The 17,185-nt window shown below is 46.3% G+C and overlaps 1 protein-coding gene across 1 annotated transcript in view; it reads right to left on the bottom strand.

The window, feature by feature from the left end:
• Positions 1-17,185, bottom strand: part of ZNF704 (zinc finger protein 704) — a 229,849-nt gene that overhangs the window by 43,291 nt on the left and 169,373 nt on the right. Inside the window, exons 3-4 of the mRNA XM_062188316.1 lie at positions 8,110-8,213; positions 2,685-2,923 (exon numbers count right to left, since the gene is read on the bottom strand). Of these exons, the coding sequence (XP_062044300.1) occupies positions 2,685-2,923; positions 8,110-8,213 (343 nt within the window). The remainder of the gene's footprint in view (positions 1-2,684; positions 2,924-8,109; positions 8,214-17,185) is intronic.

Genomic DNA, 17,185 nt, shown 5'->3' with positions numbered 1-17,185 from the left:
CTCCCATGTTTGTCCTCAAATGTCTCTTAAAATGTGACATTCCAGTACTGTTGGTCCTATGTCACCGTCACCAAAATCCTGAAGCAGGTGTGAAAACACCTGTGCGTGTTTTAAAGATGAAGAAGTAGATGAACAGGGAAAGGAAAGACTTTTCTCAGGTGCTCAGGGTGGCAGAGTTGACTTCAGAATGGGTGTCTTGGGGTTTCTGACCAGGGCACCCCTCAGAGTAACTTTTCACAACACAGAACAGGGGCTTCCAAACTTTTTTCTGCCAGTGAGCTGCAGTAAGATAGCAGATGCTCACACACAAGTGCATAACGGAACTAAAGCGCCAACAGTGCTTGCCCTTTATCATGTACAGGTTCCACTCACGAAACTGACTCTCAGTCCACAGGCAGACGGAGGCTTGCGGTTTGCAAAACCTGATCCGTAAGGTTTGCAAACAGTCCCCACAGGATGTGTGACCTCCGCAACTGCCCACAGTTTCAAACGGACATCATGGCGAAGAGAACCAACAGGAACACCAGGTAAACCCAGGAAGGCCCACCAGCTGGAACCTACCTAGCTCTTGACACAAGACTTTAAAACGACTGTGTTACAGCTGCTACGTCCTACCACATCTTGAACACATGCAATGGTTCTTACCTCTTCATGCATCAAACTCCGCCCACCCCACAATTCCACATCCTAAAGGTAGCAGAGGCGTCACGCTCCCTGCATTAAGCATTTTGCCCAAAGGCTACTCAGTAAATACTGGCTCACTTAACACACGAAAAAATGCATGGCAACAGTGCCACTTTATTTTCACAACTCAAAGGCACTAGAAGTTCCAAAGGCCAAGGCAACAACTTGGTCTATGTAAGAGCTGAGTGTTAAAAATTAGGAGTCACAAGTTTCATCCTACTGCAATCACCCTGGGGAAACTCGGAGTTCCAGTGGAGGGAGAAATGAGGGAGAGAAGGATGGGCATCGTTCTCACTCCTGCACTCGCTCCTAGTATGCAGCCAGCATGTTGTGGAGCAGACCCCTGCCCTCAGACAGATGCCACTTTGCAACGAAGCTTTTCGGTCCCTTTCCTTGGTGACCTGACTGTCCCCTAGGCCTGTTGACCTTCAGTGAGAGTCTGACCAATGCAACTTAATTGTAATGCACGACGCACAGTTGGCTCAGCATGGCAGGTCAGACATATACATTCGGAATGGAAGGCTGTGACAGGTTTCAGGAATGTCCCTTCAAAGCACTAGGGAGTCCCTCTGCTGTGAGTCCTGGCCCTAACATTATCAGCCTTTGCTTTATGAGTCAGGTGACCCAAGAGGAAAAGGCTGTGCAGCCTAAAGCATCAGGTCCGCACTGGGGTCTTCCCTGCAGCTACCCACTGATGTGAGTGGCAGCTTCTGTCCCCGACTGGCCAAGTGAAAATCCAGTATCCCTGGGGACCCACAGGGTGCCAGGACAACTCTGGTCCCCTGCAGGAGGGACTGGAGTGAAATAGCAACTCCTCAAGGCCACTGCCAGTGGGAAGGAGAGGGGGCTACATCCGTGTCCTCTTCTTTGGGCAAAAAAGTCAGCCCTTCCTTCCATGGATCCACTCGGGGAACACCTGTACCCCTGCGACCCAGGCGTAGCGGCACTGAGAGACCCAGGGAGGGAAGGTGTTGGATTGATACTCTCGCTTTGTTCTCCTCTTTGAACAAATTGGGGGAAGAAAAAAAGATTATGTTGTGGTCCTCAGGGCTCAGCCTTGGAGTTCTGCTTGTGAATTAGCCATACCTAACGAAGCTTTCAATACAACACCCAAAAACCACCCCAATAACAGCCTCATATTTACATGGTGCTGTTAAAAATAATGTCAAAAGGTTTCTGAGATGCAGGGGAGCATTGCTTTATTCTCTGAAATCAGAAATGCTTTTGAAAACTGCAGTGACCACAATAATTGCAAAGCAGCGGGAGAGAAGATAGGGAATAGGAGCCTTAGGTCCAGGAGGCTCTGGGGTTGGAAGGCGGCTCAGGTCCTGCCTCCTTCCATGGTAGGCACGAGGTAAGTGCCCGCTCAGCTTCCTCCTGACAAGATGGGAACAGAACACTTCCCCTACAAGACAGCAGTGAGCATTAAGCAAAGGCACAATCGTTACTTTATTAAGTCAGTTAATCAGATCTCCCTTCCCACTTGTATTTAGTAAGTATGTGCTCTGCCCTGAGCATGCACTTCTGTTTACATGTCAGTTGCACGTATGTTTCACATTCCCTTCCATTAACTGAACTGAAGACTGTTTCCTCCCCAGCCGCAAGGGCTGGTTGAAACGGGAAAAGAGAAAATACATTAACTACATTTCACATATTAAAAAAAAAAAATTAGTCCCACAGAGAGAGTGAGTTAATTACCCAGCCAAGCCGGAAGTGCTATTTTTTTACTTTTCACATTCTGCTAAGTCCTAGATTAGCCGCGTGTAGCCAGAGGATGGGGCATGTCAACTTTGAGGGAACCTGTCCATGTTTTAGTCACTTGTATTTGTCCTCATTCACGACCCTGCGTTCCCAAACTGGGGCAGCATTCAGCGCTCACGTCCATCACACGGGGGCGTGGGTGGTCAGTCGCCCCCCAGGAGGAGCCCGGGGTCGGGCAGCTCGTCGTAGTGCGAACGCGGGCGCGGCTGAAACAGAAGACGCGGCGCCCCGACACCAACCTTTCTCTTCCTGGGGATGGGCTCATCGAAGAGCAGGTTGCCGGCCTCCGCCTCGTCGATGCCGTCGTCCGGCGGCGGCGGCGCGGGGCTGCGGAAGGGCTTGAAGCTGTCAGCCGAGAGCGGCGGCGATGGCGTGGACGGGTTGGACTGGTCGCTGGGGGCGCTCCAGCTCCAGTAGCCGCTGCTGCTGCTGCTGGAGGGCACGCCGCCGCCCTCCTTCCAGGATCCGCTCAGGCCCTCTGCGCGGGACACAGACACAGCGTCAGCGGGCCGGCGGCAGGGGCACCTGCGGTCTCCGCATCCCACTCACTCAGCCTCTGGGAATGCAAGCGGTTTCTGGTTCTACATGGCCTCCCAAGGCACCCTGCAGCGGATGAACGTTTAGATATCCTAGCCACAGGGTACATCTTCTGATGGGGGCTGCACGGAGATCACTTGTTCCTTGGCATGATAATGAAAAACAAAAAACCAAAAATCAAAAAACATAGATGGTCTTGCTCACTGTTCGAGGAGCTCTGAATTTATGGGCTGCAGCTTTTCTAAGTCAGGGGTATTATTTGCAGTGTTGTTCCAAATTGTCCATATAGTCACTCTCAAGCCAATTTCAACTTTGTTTTTAAGGGTTTCACATAGGACTGTGAGTGATTCTTAGGAAACATTTATAGGAAGTTCCCTTACGATTTAAACATGTAAGAGAAATAATTTCCGGATGGCTATCAAAAGCCATTGGTCATGCTGCTGATCAGAACAAATACCGTACCTTTTGTGAGGGTTTTACACCTTACAAAGCTCATTCGCACACTCTCAAGCATTTCGACTGGCTCTGCCTCTCAGAGTAAAGGTGACAATTCCCATTTTACAGATGTGGTCACTGAGGCAGTGCTCCCGGGCCCTGGGAGGTGAGCATCCTACATTCTCTCTGGCCACGCGGGAATGGGGTACCCATTTCCTGACAGTAAGTACTGACTGGGGTTGCATTTCACCGTTCCTGTTGTGGTGGAAAACACTGTGCATTGTTTACTAATGGGGGAGGGACTTCTGCCCAGGTAGAATGGCTTTGGGGGACTTTTGGAATCACTGGAAATTTGCTTTACCTTTCAAGATGCAGAATCTTAATTAGCATTTGTATAAATTCTACTTTCTCATTGGATAATTTTTCCTCCATATTCGTGTATATTTTGAATGTATTAAATGTATTGAATGCATTAAATGAATGTATTAAAACTATAAGGAAGAAAAAGGCACCCAAACGCCCCATTAAAAAAATACTGTACTCAGTAATGAAGTAAAGACAAATGGTAGGCTAGAATTCATGGAGAAATGTCTTTTCTATTTTTTAAAAAATGGTTATTTATTTGAAAGGCAGAGAGAGAGAGAGAGAGAGATCTCATAGCAACTGGGAAGAACCAGGCAGATAACACAATCTGGGTTTCCTAGGTGGGTAGCAGGGACCCATGTACTCCAGCCATCACTTGCAGTCTCACTGGGTGCCCATTAGCACCTGGGATTGGAAGTGGAGCCGGGATTTGAACCTAAGCACATTGGTGTGGGATCTGGCCATCACAAGCAGCATCTTGATTGCTATGACAGTGCCAGGCCTTGTAAAGAAAGTTCTTTCTTCCTCTTTTTTTTTTTTTTAAGGTTTATTTATTTGAAAGTTAGAGTTATATAGAAAGAAAGACAGAGAGAGATCTTCCATGTGCTTGCTGGTTCACCCGCCAGATAGCTGCAGTAGCCTGGGTTGGGTCAGGCTAAAGTCAGGAGCCAGGAGATTCATCCAAGTCTCTCTCATGTGCAGGGGCCCAAACACTTAGGCCATCTGCTGCTGCTTTTCCCAGGTCATTAGCAGCGAGCTGGATCAGAAGTGGAGCAGCCAGGGCTCGAATCAGTGCCCTTATGGGTGGGATGCCAGTGACACAGAAGGCAGCTTTATCCACTATGCTATGCCAGCCCCAAGACATTTCTTAACTTCCTTCAACTGTTTACGGATTTCCAGCATATTTCTCAACAATGTTAAGCAAAAAGTTCAGTTAGGTGAATGAAGACTTAAGTTGAAATAGGAGAATTAAGTTACTGATTTCATTACATCAAGGTTCTTGTAGAATCAAATGGTCATTTATTCAGGCTTTCCAGCATAACAAAACCAAATTAGTATTTCACTCCCTACAGCCTGCACAGAGACGGATACACTCCCTGGACTGGAGTTGGCTCTTAGAAACAAGAAAGCTCCTCCCTTCAATATAACAGGACTTCCAGAGGATCCTAATACAAGTCTGTAGGTGGTTTTACCTGATGTGAAAAGCTCATTTGGCAGGCCCAGGTGGCTTATAAAGATACCACAGCAGGCGCTTGTAAAATAGAATAATAAAGTTCTTGGAGCTAGATGTGTGATCCTGTCAAGTAGGTGCAACTGAGTTTATTTTGAGAACCAACCATTGTGGTGGTGTAGTAACATCACTTCATGTCAAAGTAAAAGTTAATTTGCTTCCGGGCTTATGAATGGCATCTCCTTTAGGAATATTATTAAATCAGAAGGGCAGAGTGATGTTGAAATGAATTTTCAGGAAAAAGTCAGGACTGATTCATAATATTTTTTAGGGGATAGAAAATCCTTGGGATTGTCCAAGAATACAAACAGGTGAAACTGGGCACGTAAGCCTTTTTGGAGATCCACATCCTGACCTAGAGATCATACGACAGTTCCCCCAAATTTACTGATACACAACAAATCTGGAGAAAGGCTTTTATTCCTTAAAAAAGGCCTTCATTATCATAAATTTTCCTATTTATGAATTTGTTGCATGTTGCAGGTGAAATCAGACAGTTTGAGTTACTAGTTGAGGACTTACTGGTTGTTAAACCAATTTATTTTAATATCTCCATGTGTCTAACCAAATGGTGTGTGAACCACAGCTCGATCTCACAACTGACTGTGTTGGGTTTTTTTGGCTTCCATTGCTCATGTGTCTCCTTCAACCTTCTCAGCGCATTTGGTTTCCTCCCCCAGGTAGTCCTCTAGGAATGCTCTGGCTAAAGCCACCAATGGCCTTCTTAATGCAGAACCCAGAAACATGCTTCTTAATGCTCTCCCTGAAACATACTTTCCCCCAGGATTCCTAAACAGACCAATAACCAAGGCAGAGATGGAATCAGTAATAAAGACCCTCCCAGCAAAGAAATGCCCAGAACCGGAAGGCTTTACATATTAATTCAACCAGATTTTTAAAGAAAAACTAATTACAATTCTTCTCAAGCTGTTCAAAACAATTGAAAGGGGGAGAATCCTCCCAAACTCCTTCTATGAGACCAGCATCACCTCAATTCCTGAACTAGAAAAAGACAAAACAGAGAAAGAACTATAGACCAATTTCCCTGATGAACATAGACACAAAAATCATCAACAAAATACTAGTCAATCGAGTCTAACGACACATCAGAAACATCATTCACCCAGACCAACTGGGATTTATCCCTGGTATGCAGGGATGGTTCAGCATTTGCAAATCAATTAATGCACTACATTTGATTACATCAAATTGAGAAGCTTTTGCACTGCAAAAGAAACACTCAGCAACGTGAAGAGGCAACTGACAGAAAGGGAGAAATTATTTGCAAACTATGCAACTGATAAAGGATTAATATCCAGAATATATAAAGAGCTCAAGAAACTCAACAATAACAAGACAAACAACCCAGTTAAGAAGTGGCAATTTTACAGGCATTTAAAATGAAAAATGCTTATACAGGCATTTTTTCGAAAGAGAAAGTCCAAATGGCAAACAGACACATGGAAAAATGCTCAGGATCACTACCCTTCAGGGAAATGCAAATCAAAACCACAATGAGGTTTCACCTCACCCCAGTTAGAATGGCTTTCATTCAGAAATCAACAAACAACAAATACTGGCAAGGATGTGGGAGAAAAGGTACCCTAATCCACTGTTGGTGGAATGTAACCTGGTAGAGCCACTGTGGAAGACAATATGGAGATACCTCAGAAATCTGAATTTAGACCTACCATAAGACCTAGCCATCTGACTCCTGGGAATTTACCTGAGGGAAATGAAATCAACATATGAAAGAGTTATCTGTAACCCCATGTTTATTGCAGCTCAATTCACAATAGCTAAGATATAGAATCAACCCAAATGTCTGTCAACTAAAGACTGCATAAAGAAATTATAGGATATGTATATCATGGAATACTACACAGTGATAAAAAAAATGAAATCCTGTCATTTGCAACAAAATGGATGCAACTGGAAAAGATTATACTTAGTGAAATAAGCCAGTCCCAAAAGGACAAAAACCATGTGTTTTCCCTGATCTGTGCTAATAGAGTACCTAAAAGGTAATCTATAGAAGTGAAATTGACACTTTGAGATGTGATGACTTTGAATAGCCCTGGTCTCTACTGTTGAGGAAGTTTTTTTTTTTATACTATTTGTTGAACTCTTTACTTAGTATAGGGTTAATCTTATGTGTATAAAGTTAATTGAAAATGGATATTAGTAAAAAAATAAGAATGGGAACAGGAGAGGAAGGATGGGAGGGCAGGAAGGGTGAGAAGGATCACTGTGTTCCTAAATTTGTATTTATAAAATGCCTTAAGTGTATATTCCTTAAATAAAAGGTTTCTGGGAAAAATACAAAACAAAATAAGTAAATAAGTCTTTAAAACATTATTTAATCTTTAGAGAGGTTTTTGATCCAACTACCTTCCCAATCAAATTAATACTGCTAGGGAAAATAACTTCATCAGCCCAATCTCCATTTACCTGGGGATAAAAAGAACATGAACACAGTGAGGTTGTATTCTGACATGGCAGAAAACAGTGACAGGCCGGCGCCGTGGCTCACTAGGCTAATCCTCCGCCTTGCGGCGCCGGCACACCGGGTTCTAGTCCCGGTTGGGGTGCCAGATTCTGTCCCGGTTGCCCCTCTTCCAGGCCAGCTCTCTGCTGTGGTCTGGGAGTGCAGTGGAGGATGGCCCAAGTGCTTGGGTCCTGCACCCCATGGGAGACCAGGAGAAGCACCTGGCTCCTGCCATCAGATCAGCGCGGTGCGCCGGCTGCAGTGCGCTGGCCGCGGCAGCCATTGGAGGGTGAACCAACGGCAAAGGAAGACCTTTCTCTCTGTCTCTATCTCTCTCTCTCACTGTCCACTCTGCCAGTCCAAAAAAAACCAAAAAACAGTGACAGAGCTTGAAGAATGTGAGCTGAATGGGTGGATGCATGAATGAAGTGCAGTGGGCATGATGACATGGACAGCGTTGGGGCCTCCATGTCTTTCACACTTGCCTTTGCTTCCTGCTACTGGCCGAGGGTTAACTGTTCATTGTGTTTGACAGGAAGGAGGCGCCACAATGGGAGGATCTGCTCTTGATGTTCAGGGGGTCCTTCCTTAAGCCCATTCCCAGACTTACCATTCGGCCGCATGGGAGGGCTTCGAACCAAAGGGCTGGTCGACAAGCTGGTCAGTACCATTGCAGCTGTCACCTTGTCCATGTCTACCTCCTCTGAAGATTTCCTGTAAAACAGAAGGGGCGCTGTTAACTGTGCTCACTCTGCAGCCGCTAGAGGCCAAGCGGGGTACTGCGCCATACACTGACTTCTTTAACTCATGCCCGTGAAAACCCTATGTTCTGTTGGATTTATCAGCGAGCAAGCTGCAATCCAAGCGGCTGTCATTCAGCCAAGGTCACAGGGGAACGCCTTCATTCCTTGTTCACTGACCAACTGTTTCTTGGCGGTGAGCTGAGGTACAGGTGATATGTGGTGAAGAGCTCCTACCTTCCTGGAGTGGATGGGCTGGTGGGAAGAAACCCAACTGTCAGTAAACAGACACCCCAAAAGGAACCACATCATTTCTGATGGTGACCTGGCAGGAGGGGCTGCTGCTCTGGGGTGCGGGGTTGAGGCGCGCTAAAGGGAGAGATCCAGGGTGACTTCATTTGCTGCCTTAAGCACAAACAAGAGCCATTTACGGAGACCGGACACACTGGAGAAGAAATGTAAGTAAGCAGGAGTGTTTAAATGCCAGTTTCAAAGTTTGCATTTTCCATACCTGTTAGATAACAACAGATCATAGGAAGACTGGCACTCATTCGTGGAGATGAAGAGGTTGCTCTGGTTCATTACTTTTGCCTAGTTTAACCCTGAATAAAGGTTCATAAGATAATGATCAAAGTGACTGCAATCAGCTTAAGTTATTTCAATAAAGAAGTTAAAATTGAGATGCAAAAACCAATCCAGTACATTGACATCAAATAAATTATCCTACCTCCTCCTGAGAGATGAACATTTTCAAATTAGGGAATAGTTGAAGCAGCACAACAGCGGATTAATAAGCCACATCCACAAATGAATTGTCAGTTTGACAAATGTGGCTCTCATTCACAGGTGTGCTGTATAATTTGCAAAAGCAATGAACTCTAAGACATAGAAACTTCATAGCATTGCTTCACAACTCAGTGGGAAAAGAAATTCTGAAAAAAAAAAAAAAAACAAAAAACAAAAAACAAATGATCCCCAATTTGTAAAGTCTGCTCCATCACTATTAACATGAAGGTACAAAAATTATTACAATTTGGCTCTGCAATGTCCATCATGATACTGTTATTATTCAAAGCTTGGTCTTTCAATCCAAAATACCAAAAGATGGGAATATTTAACATTTTCTTCTAAAATTCTTTTATTTTTTTAAAAACATTTATTTTATGTATTTGAAAGACGGAGTTACAGAGAGAGGTAGAGACAGAGAGAGAGGTCTTCCATCCGCTGGTTCACTCCCCAATTGGCCACAACGGCTGGAGCTGCGCCGATCCGAAGCCAGGAGCCAGGAGCTTCTTCCCAGTGTCCCACGTGGGTGCAGGGGCCCAAGGACTTGGGCCATCTTCTATTGCTTTCCCAGGCCATAGCAGAGAGCTGGATCAGAAGAGGAGCAGCTGGGACTAGAACCGGCACCCATATGGGATGCCTGCGCTTCAGGCCAGGGCTTTAACCTGCTGCGCCACAGCACCAGCCCCCTAAAATTCTTTTCAAAGCACCTTGTGCTCTTTCTCAGCAAAGGGTTCCATCAAAAGATAGGTTACTTGTTTTAGAAACTAGCAATCAATAAATACTTTTATAGAAGGCAATCGTGAGAGGACATAATGAAATTGAGGAAATTTTCAAGACAATTTCATAGAGTTAGAGGAAAAGACTCTGCTCATTCATTGGTATCCCATTTAAAAATATTACGATAATCACAATTTACAGGGTCGCCAGACTTGGCAGTGGAGGTGATGCCAGTTTCTTCCAGAAATGAAGCTCCTTGAAACAGCACGAGGGGAAGATGTTCAAACGCACTCAGGTAATTATGAGTGTCTTGTCGTTGGCTCACCCTCCTCATGTAGTCATGGTCACAGGGACAAGACAGGAGTTGGGGACCTTGAGGGACAAAGGTCTCTAGGTAGACTGCGATCTCACCCTTCCCAGAACCCAGGTGCCAGGCTCTCACCAGTGTGGGGCACCCTCGTCACCTCTTCCGAGACCCAATTGTAGGAGCTGCTGACGTCTCTTTGCAACTACCAATCATCTCTTTCTCTCTTACTAACAAAAGGCGTAAGAGCCGGATAAGGGGCCCATGTGCCTGGTATAGGGGAATGGCCGGACTTAGTAGGGGGAAGGTCCCCTCAGCCCCTCCCCTGATTCTTCCTCTAAATCTCTGTTTTAGGGACTTTTCCTCCCTCCTCAGTCTCCTGTCTACCTTTTTTTGATTTTCCAAGTCTATGGTGAATATTTTACTTAGAAGTCTTCTTGAGAATGGACTCAAAAGTTGATTTATTTATGTGGTATTTTTTAAACATGAGGGTCAGTACAGGATGAATTATTATGAAGTATGTATTTATCTTACATAGTGCAATCATACTACTACATTTTAGAATAGCTGTGGAGCATCATAAAGCTGGTTCCAATGACGAATGGAAACAAGAATAAACATTAGTGTAATTAGAATGCTTTTGTATCTGGGTTACCTTTAAATTTCCAATTTGCATGGGAAGTCACAAACAAAAAAATCAAAGGAATACATGGCTAATGATGCAGTTAACCAATATTCCTCAGAGAGCAGTTTAGTCAAGCCACACGAAGCATTACCAGACCATGTGGCCTTGCGCTGAGTTGTGTTGTTGTTTTTGTCTTTGTTTAATTTCTTTTGGTACAGTACTATCTAATTACTGATTAATTGGTGCTGCAAATTCAAATCCTTATAATTAAACATGGAGAGATGATATACAAAGGAGAATTTGTTTCACTTTGAGGAAACTGAAGCAAAGGCCTTCGGGTAGATGTAGAGTTGTTGAGGGAAAAAAACAATAGAGGTAATATTAAGTATTCTCTCCTAATTGAAACTGAATTTGAATCTACTATTGAACATCTTATGAACCATGTGTTTGCTAAAGACTGAGACTTTTCAATCAATCTTTCTTCTAAACTCACTTACATATTATGGGATTTTATAATATTTGGAATTAGAAAAAGCTTCACTTATTTATTTGAAGGGCAAAATGACAGAAGGATATGGAGAGAGAGAGAGAGAGAGAGAGAGAGAGAGAGAGACCTCTTCCATCTCCTGGTTCATTCTCCAAATTCCTGCAACAGCCAGGACTGGGCTGAAGCCAGGAGCCAGGAACTCCATCTAGGCCTACCACATACGAGGCATTTGGGTCATCATCTGCTGCCTCCTAGGCACATTAGCAGGAAGCTGGATGGGAAGTGGAGGCAGGATTTGATTCCAGGTGCCCTGATACAGGATGTGGGCATCCCAAGAGGTGTTTAACTTGCTGCACCATAATGCCTACCCCAACATTTGGAACTATTTTAAAAGAACAGTACCATTCATATTTACTGTAAATGTGATGTTTCCCTCAGATTGACCTGGTTTCTGTGGATGAACAGGATTTCAGGATGAGAAAACTGCATCATAGAGGAGCAGACCAAGTCTTTGCTAGCTAGGAGCTTGGCCTGAGTCTGATGTGAAGGGTGTGGTGGGAGAAAACAGGGGACAAAGTCTGGGCCAGGGAAGGGGTCTATGTGTGCCAGGCTGAAGAGTCTGATGTAGTCTTGTAGGCAAAGAACGGTCACTGGATGTTCATGAATCTGGAGAGAGAGGATGAATCTGAATCAGAAATATGTCAGGTCAGAAAATGTCATGGGGACTAAAGTCAGGCTTTTTGACTATTTTTAGTTGTTTCTTTTATTTATTTATTTTATTTATTTATTTTGACAGGCAGAGTTAGACAGTAAGAGAGAGAGAGAAAGAGAGAGAGAGAGAGAAAGGTCTTCCTTTTTCCGTTGGTTCACCCCCAAGTGGCCACCATGGCCAGCGTGTTGTAGCCGGCGCACTGTGCCTATCTGAAGCCAGGAGCCAGGTGCTTCTCCTGGTCTCCCATGCGGGTGCAGGGCCCAAGCACTTGGGCCATCCTTCACTGCACTCCTGGGCCACAGCAGAGAGCTGGACTGGAACAGGAACAACCAGGACAGAATCTGGTGCCCCGACTGGGACTAGAACCCGGTGTGCTGGTGCCACAGGTGGGGGATTAGCCTAGTGGGCCGCGGCGCCGGCCATTTTTAGTTAAGTTTCAACTCAAACTCAAAGTAGTAGACTAAGAGAAACAACTGCCCCGTTCGTGAACAGACAGAATTCAGTCTGTGAGTTTGGAGTTCCCTTGATTTCTGCCAAGAACGTGCCCTGGCCTTGGAGGAGGCAGTAGACATGGTGGTTTGAATGCAGACTCTGGCGTGCATTAGATGACATGGCTTCACATACACTCTCTGTGGTTTTACCTATGTGACTTTGGGAACATTACTGAAACTCCCCGAGCCTCAAATTTTATATCCTCATCTGTAAAAGGGGCTGGCGCTGTGGCGTAGCCGGTAAAGCTACCGCCCGCAGTGCTGGCATCCCATATGGGATGTTCGATTCCCAACTGCTCCACTTCTGACCCAGCTCTCTGCCATGGCCCAAGTGCTTGGACCCCTGCACCTGAATGGGAGACCCAGAAGAGGCTCCTGGCTCTTGGCTTCAGATAGGCACAGCTCCAGCCATTGCAGCCATATGGGGAGTGAACCCGTGCTTCGAAGACCTCTCTCTTTCTCTGCCTCTCTGTAACTCTGCCTTTCAAATAAATAAATAAGTATTTTTTTAAAAGGAGGCTAAAACCAGGTTTCTGGAGAGGATATGAGAAAATGTATGTGAGCATAGCATGAGCCTTGCCCATAGTCTATGCTGTTCCATGAATGTTAGCTATTAATCCTCAAATTCAAATATACCCATTGCATGGATTCCCATGCCAGGGTAAAGTATTAGACTTCACTTGGCCCTCTTATTCAGCATCAGTGCTAACAGTCACTGCTGTTCTTTCCTTTTCTATTGGAGGTGGGGGTGGAGAAGGGAAGTGTGGTTAGGTGAGTGGGTATTATTCTTCATAAACAGCAGAACTGTGATAGTAACTTCATAAGTGAAACTCTGTAAGAAGTGGCAACTGGCACCTGTGAGAGCAGCTGCTTGGCCCGACACCAAAGCTTCAAGTCAGTGCCCTGGCAAAGATACAGCTCACTGCATCAGGAGTCTTGGCCAGACTGTCCACAAATAGCGCAAGCCTTGTTTTTTTTTTTATTTTTTTTTATTTTTAAAAAACACTTTCAATACTCATTCTTCCAGTACACGCTAGGGACAACACACGATAGGAGAATCACAGTCTCAATAGAGAGAGGCTATGCCCCTCTGAGCTCCAGTTCAGTGGAGAATCAGACCTTAATCTCTCACATACACACACACACACACAAATAAATGTAGACTGGCAGACGTGAGAAATGCCAGGGAGGAGTAGAACGGATTTGATGAGGCCCCATTGAGGCACCCTGGGCTACTGGGAGAATAGGTTGTGAGTGGAAGGGGGCGTGGGTGCTGCCTAACTGAGGGGATGGACAAGCTTGGGAGCTGCGGAAGGCCAGGGCCAGGGCCAGTTGTCTGTGAAAGGACAGGAGGAATGAGTGTGGTGTGCAGTGCACCAGGTGGGAGATGGACCAGGGAGGACTGTCCAAGTTCTCTGAGGGTCTGGGTCTTTATCTTACAGGCCCTGGGAAGCACTGAAGTGTTTCCAGCAAAGTGAGACTGGGAGAGGCTGAGTAAGGCTGGCGTGTTGCTATCGGACTGGCTTTTCAAAGGGCTCACTCTGGCTGCCATGTGGAAAATGAGTTTCTTGGGTTTGACAACTGATCTGTTATCCGAGGAACTGACTGCCTAGTGACTGTGGCAGCAGGCTGCAGAATGACATCATCTGTGACACGAAGAGGCAATCACACGGTGTGCGCAGCATCAGTGCACACGGTCCCCGGGCCCAGGGTCGCATGCACAGGTCTCAGGGTGCGGCGGGTCTGGCCCTGAGAGTTCAGCCATGGCTACATGTCCCGTGCTTACAGGTCAGCTATTGTTTTGTGCTGCAAGAAGCCTTTTTTTTTTTTTTTTTTTGCCTCCCCCGCTGTGAGTCACTTGGTGCTGGGATGCTGCTGTCTGTTTCACACACTGTCTGGCCTGGCCAGTCCCACCAGTGAACAGAGAGATGTTTCTCACCCTTGGGAGCCATAGGAGACATTAATCTGCAATTAAAGTGCTGTAGTAACAAATAGAAATAAAAAATGAAGAATACATTCCTTAGGTTAGCACTAATCCTGTTCCTTAGCAACTACTGAAATCTGTCTAGACCAAGTTCCATCTCTGTTAAAACTTGTAATCATCTTAAAGCAAAGAATAATATCTGAAAATAAAAGCTCTCTGCTGGAAAGGCACTCCCCATATTGGAATTCTGGGAAAGCTTTTATTACGGGTTTGGAAAACTGGATCCAGGGGCTGTTAAATGTAATTTAGTGCAAAACTTTGTTTTCTTTTTTAAAGGAATCTTGTGATATGGGTGGGACACATTAACTCCGTCCATTTTATTTTATTTTTTTAAAGATTTATTTATTTTACTTGAAAGTCAGTTACACAGGGAGAGTCCGGGTCCCCCACGTGGGTGCAGGGGCCCAAGGACTTGGGTCATCTTCCACTGCTTTCCCAGGCCATAGCAGAGAGCTGGATGGGAAGTGGAGCAGCCGGCACTTGAACCGGTGCCCATATGGAATGCCGGCGCTGCAGGCGGCGACTTTACCCACCACTCCACAGCGCCGGCCCCCATCCATTTAAATTTAGCTGCTGCTTTTCTTAAAAGATCAGGGAGGCTGCCCATTGTAACAGGTGTTCAGCAGCCTTGATCAAGCAAGATGGAAAAACACGAGGTACATTCACACACAGCAACTTTGGCCAGTATTTCTGAACCTGCCTGTGGTGAAGGATCATTTTCAGAAATTCCTGATTTGTCATGGATAGATACTTTTGCAAATCCAAGAAAACAATGGAGGCTGGGGGCTGTGGTGCAGCAGGTTAAGACACTTCTTGGGATGCCTGAATCCCATACTGTATGTGTGTGTGTGTGTGTGTGTATATATATATATATATATATATATATATTTAGGATTTACTTATTTGAAAAAGTTACACACAGAGAGAAAGAGAGGCAGAGAGAGAGAGAGAGGTCTTCCATCCACTGGTTCACTCCCCAATTGGCTGCAATTGCCGGAGCTATGCTGATCAAAGCCAGGAGCCAGGAGTTTCCTCCAGGTCTCCCATGTGGATGCAGGGCCCCAAGGACTTGGGCCATCTTCCACTGCTTTCTCAGGCCATAGCAGAGAGCTGGACCAGAAGTGGTGCAGTTAGGATTCGAACCGGCGCCCATATGGGATGCCGGCACTGCAGGCGGCGGCTTCACCCACTGTGCCATAACGCCAGCCCCCATACTGTACTTCTCATCCAGCTTCCTGTTCATGGATCTTGGGAGACAGCAGATGATACTTTGCTGCTTCGATCCCTGCCACCCACAGGGGAGACCTGGATGGAGTCCCAGCCTCCTGGTTTTGGCCTGGCTGAGCTCTGGCTATTCAGACATCTGAGGAGTGAAGTAGCAGATGCAAACTTTTTCTCTTTCTCTGTCCTGTCTCTCTCTGTTGCTCTGCCTTTCAAATAATTCCCAAATAAATGGGTGCTGAGGGATTCATTAGACCATTCTCTTCTGTGTATATCTGAAATGCCTGTAACACAAGTTAAAAACCAGAACACAACAAGAGCACCCACGTGTTACTGCAGTAGCCCAACTTCCCACTCTCCTCTTTCCCATCTGGTTCACACCTGCTCACCCTCATTGCACCTGCTTCTCCATCTTGCAGGGACAATCTCCCACTATCTACAGACAGCATTTCCCAGGCCACCAGCTTGCTGCCATCCGCTTCTCCCTCGTCTGGGTTCTCTGGTCACTTGCCTGGATGCTCCTCCTATTAGCACCCCCAAATCTCTGGTCTTCCTAGCCCTTTGATTCACTGGCTCAGAGGAATCAGACTCTGACCGGGTCCTCCCTTGGGTGTTCTTTGCCCCTCTGCTCTGGGCTGTCCACTCTGAAGGAATGCACCACAAGGCTCTGGCCTCAATCCATCCTGAGCTCACAACTTGCCTGGGCCATCACCTGCCCCCGGCCAGCACACACACTCCCATTTCCTCCTGGGATTACCCTCTCCTTTGGCTTCCTTCTTCAAGGTACAGCACACTCCCTTTCCCCTCCATTACAGAGAGAACTTAGGTCTTTGTCCCATGCTGCCTTTCCTTCTTCACTCTCGGGGGTGGGTTAAAGTGGTGCTTTCCCTGTTGGAAGCCGCCACCTGCACCCGGGCCACCTTCATGTCCCTTCACTGAGCCCTGGCTCTTGCCTCCTCCCTCCCTTTCCCACTGGCTGCTTCTCTCAGCCTATCAACATGCTGAGCACCATGGGGGCACCAAGGAGGAATGGACAGAGAGGTGGAAAAGAAATGAGGAGAGGAGGGTTACAGCCATGAGAGAGGAGAGAATTTCAAGGAGGGCTGAGTTAATAGGCTTAAGGGAGGAAGAGAGATGAAAGCAGGTAGGAACAGACAGGGAACTTAATTCCCTTGAAATCAGGGAGGAAGCGAGGTGGCAGCTTACACAGGAGTGGAAGACTGCGGTGGGCTGGGGAATGAATGATGCTAGGAGGTGAGAAACTGGAGGCAGTGACTGTGAAGGACTCCTAAGAGGCTTGGCCAGGAAGGGGAGGCGAGTGTGTCTGGGGAGGCAGTGAGTGTTTTCGTCTGTTTTAGATGAAAGGAACTCTAGCATGTTTCTGGGAATGAGCCAGGAGGGATGGAGACTGTAGACCCAGAAGAGAAGGGACAGTAGAGGGCCAAGGTCTTCCTCTGGGCAGCTAGAGCAGGCACCTAGCCTCTCAGGGAATTGGCTTTGCTGCCTAGGCGGTGGAAGCATCCTTTGTAACCAGAGCGAGAGAAGGCAGGGGCGCTGGGTCACGCATGATGGCCGGTGTGGACTCTGGAAGTCGCTGTTCCTGTCGGAAGGCTTCCTCA

The sequence above is a fragment of the Lepus europaeus genome, chromosome 4, assembly GCF_033115175.1.
Source record: "Lepus europaeus isolate LE1 chromosome 4, mLepTim1.pri, whole genome shotgun sequence".
NCBI lineage: Eukaryota > Metazoa > Chordata > Mammalia > Lagomorpha > Leporidae > Lepus > Lepus europaeus.
The sequence above is the reverse complement of the archived record's forward strand: the minus strand, read 5'-3'. Positions and strand labels throughout refer to the sequence as shown.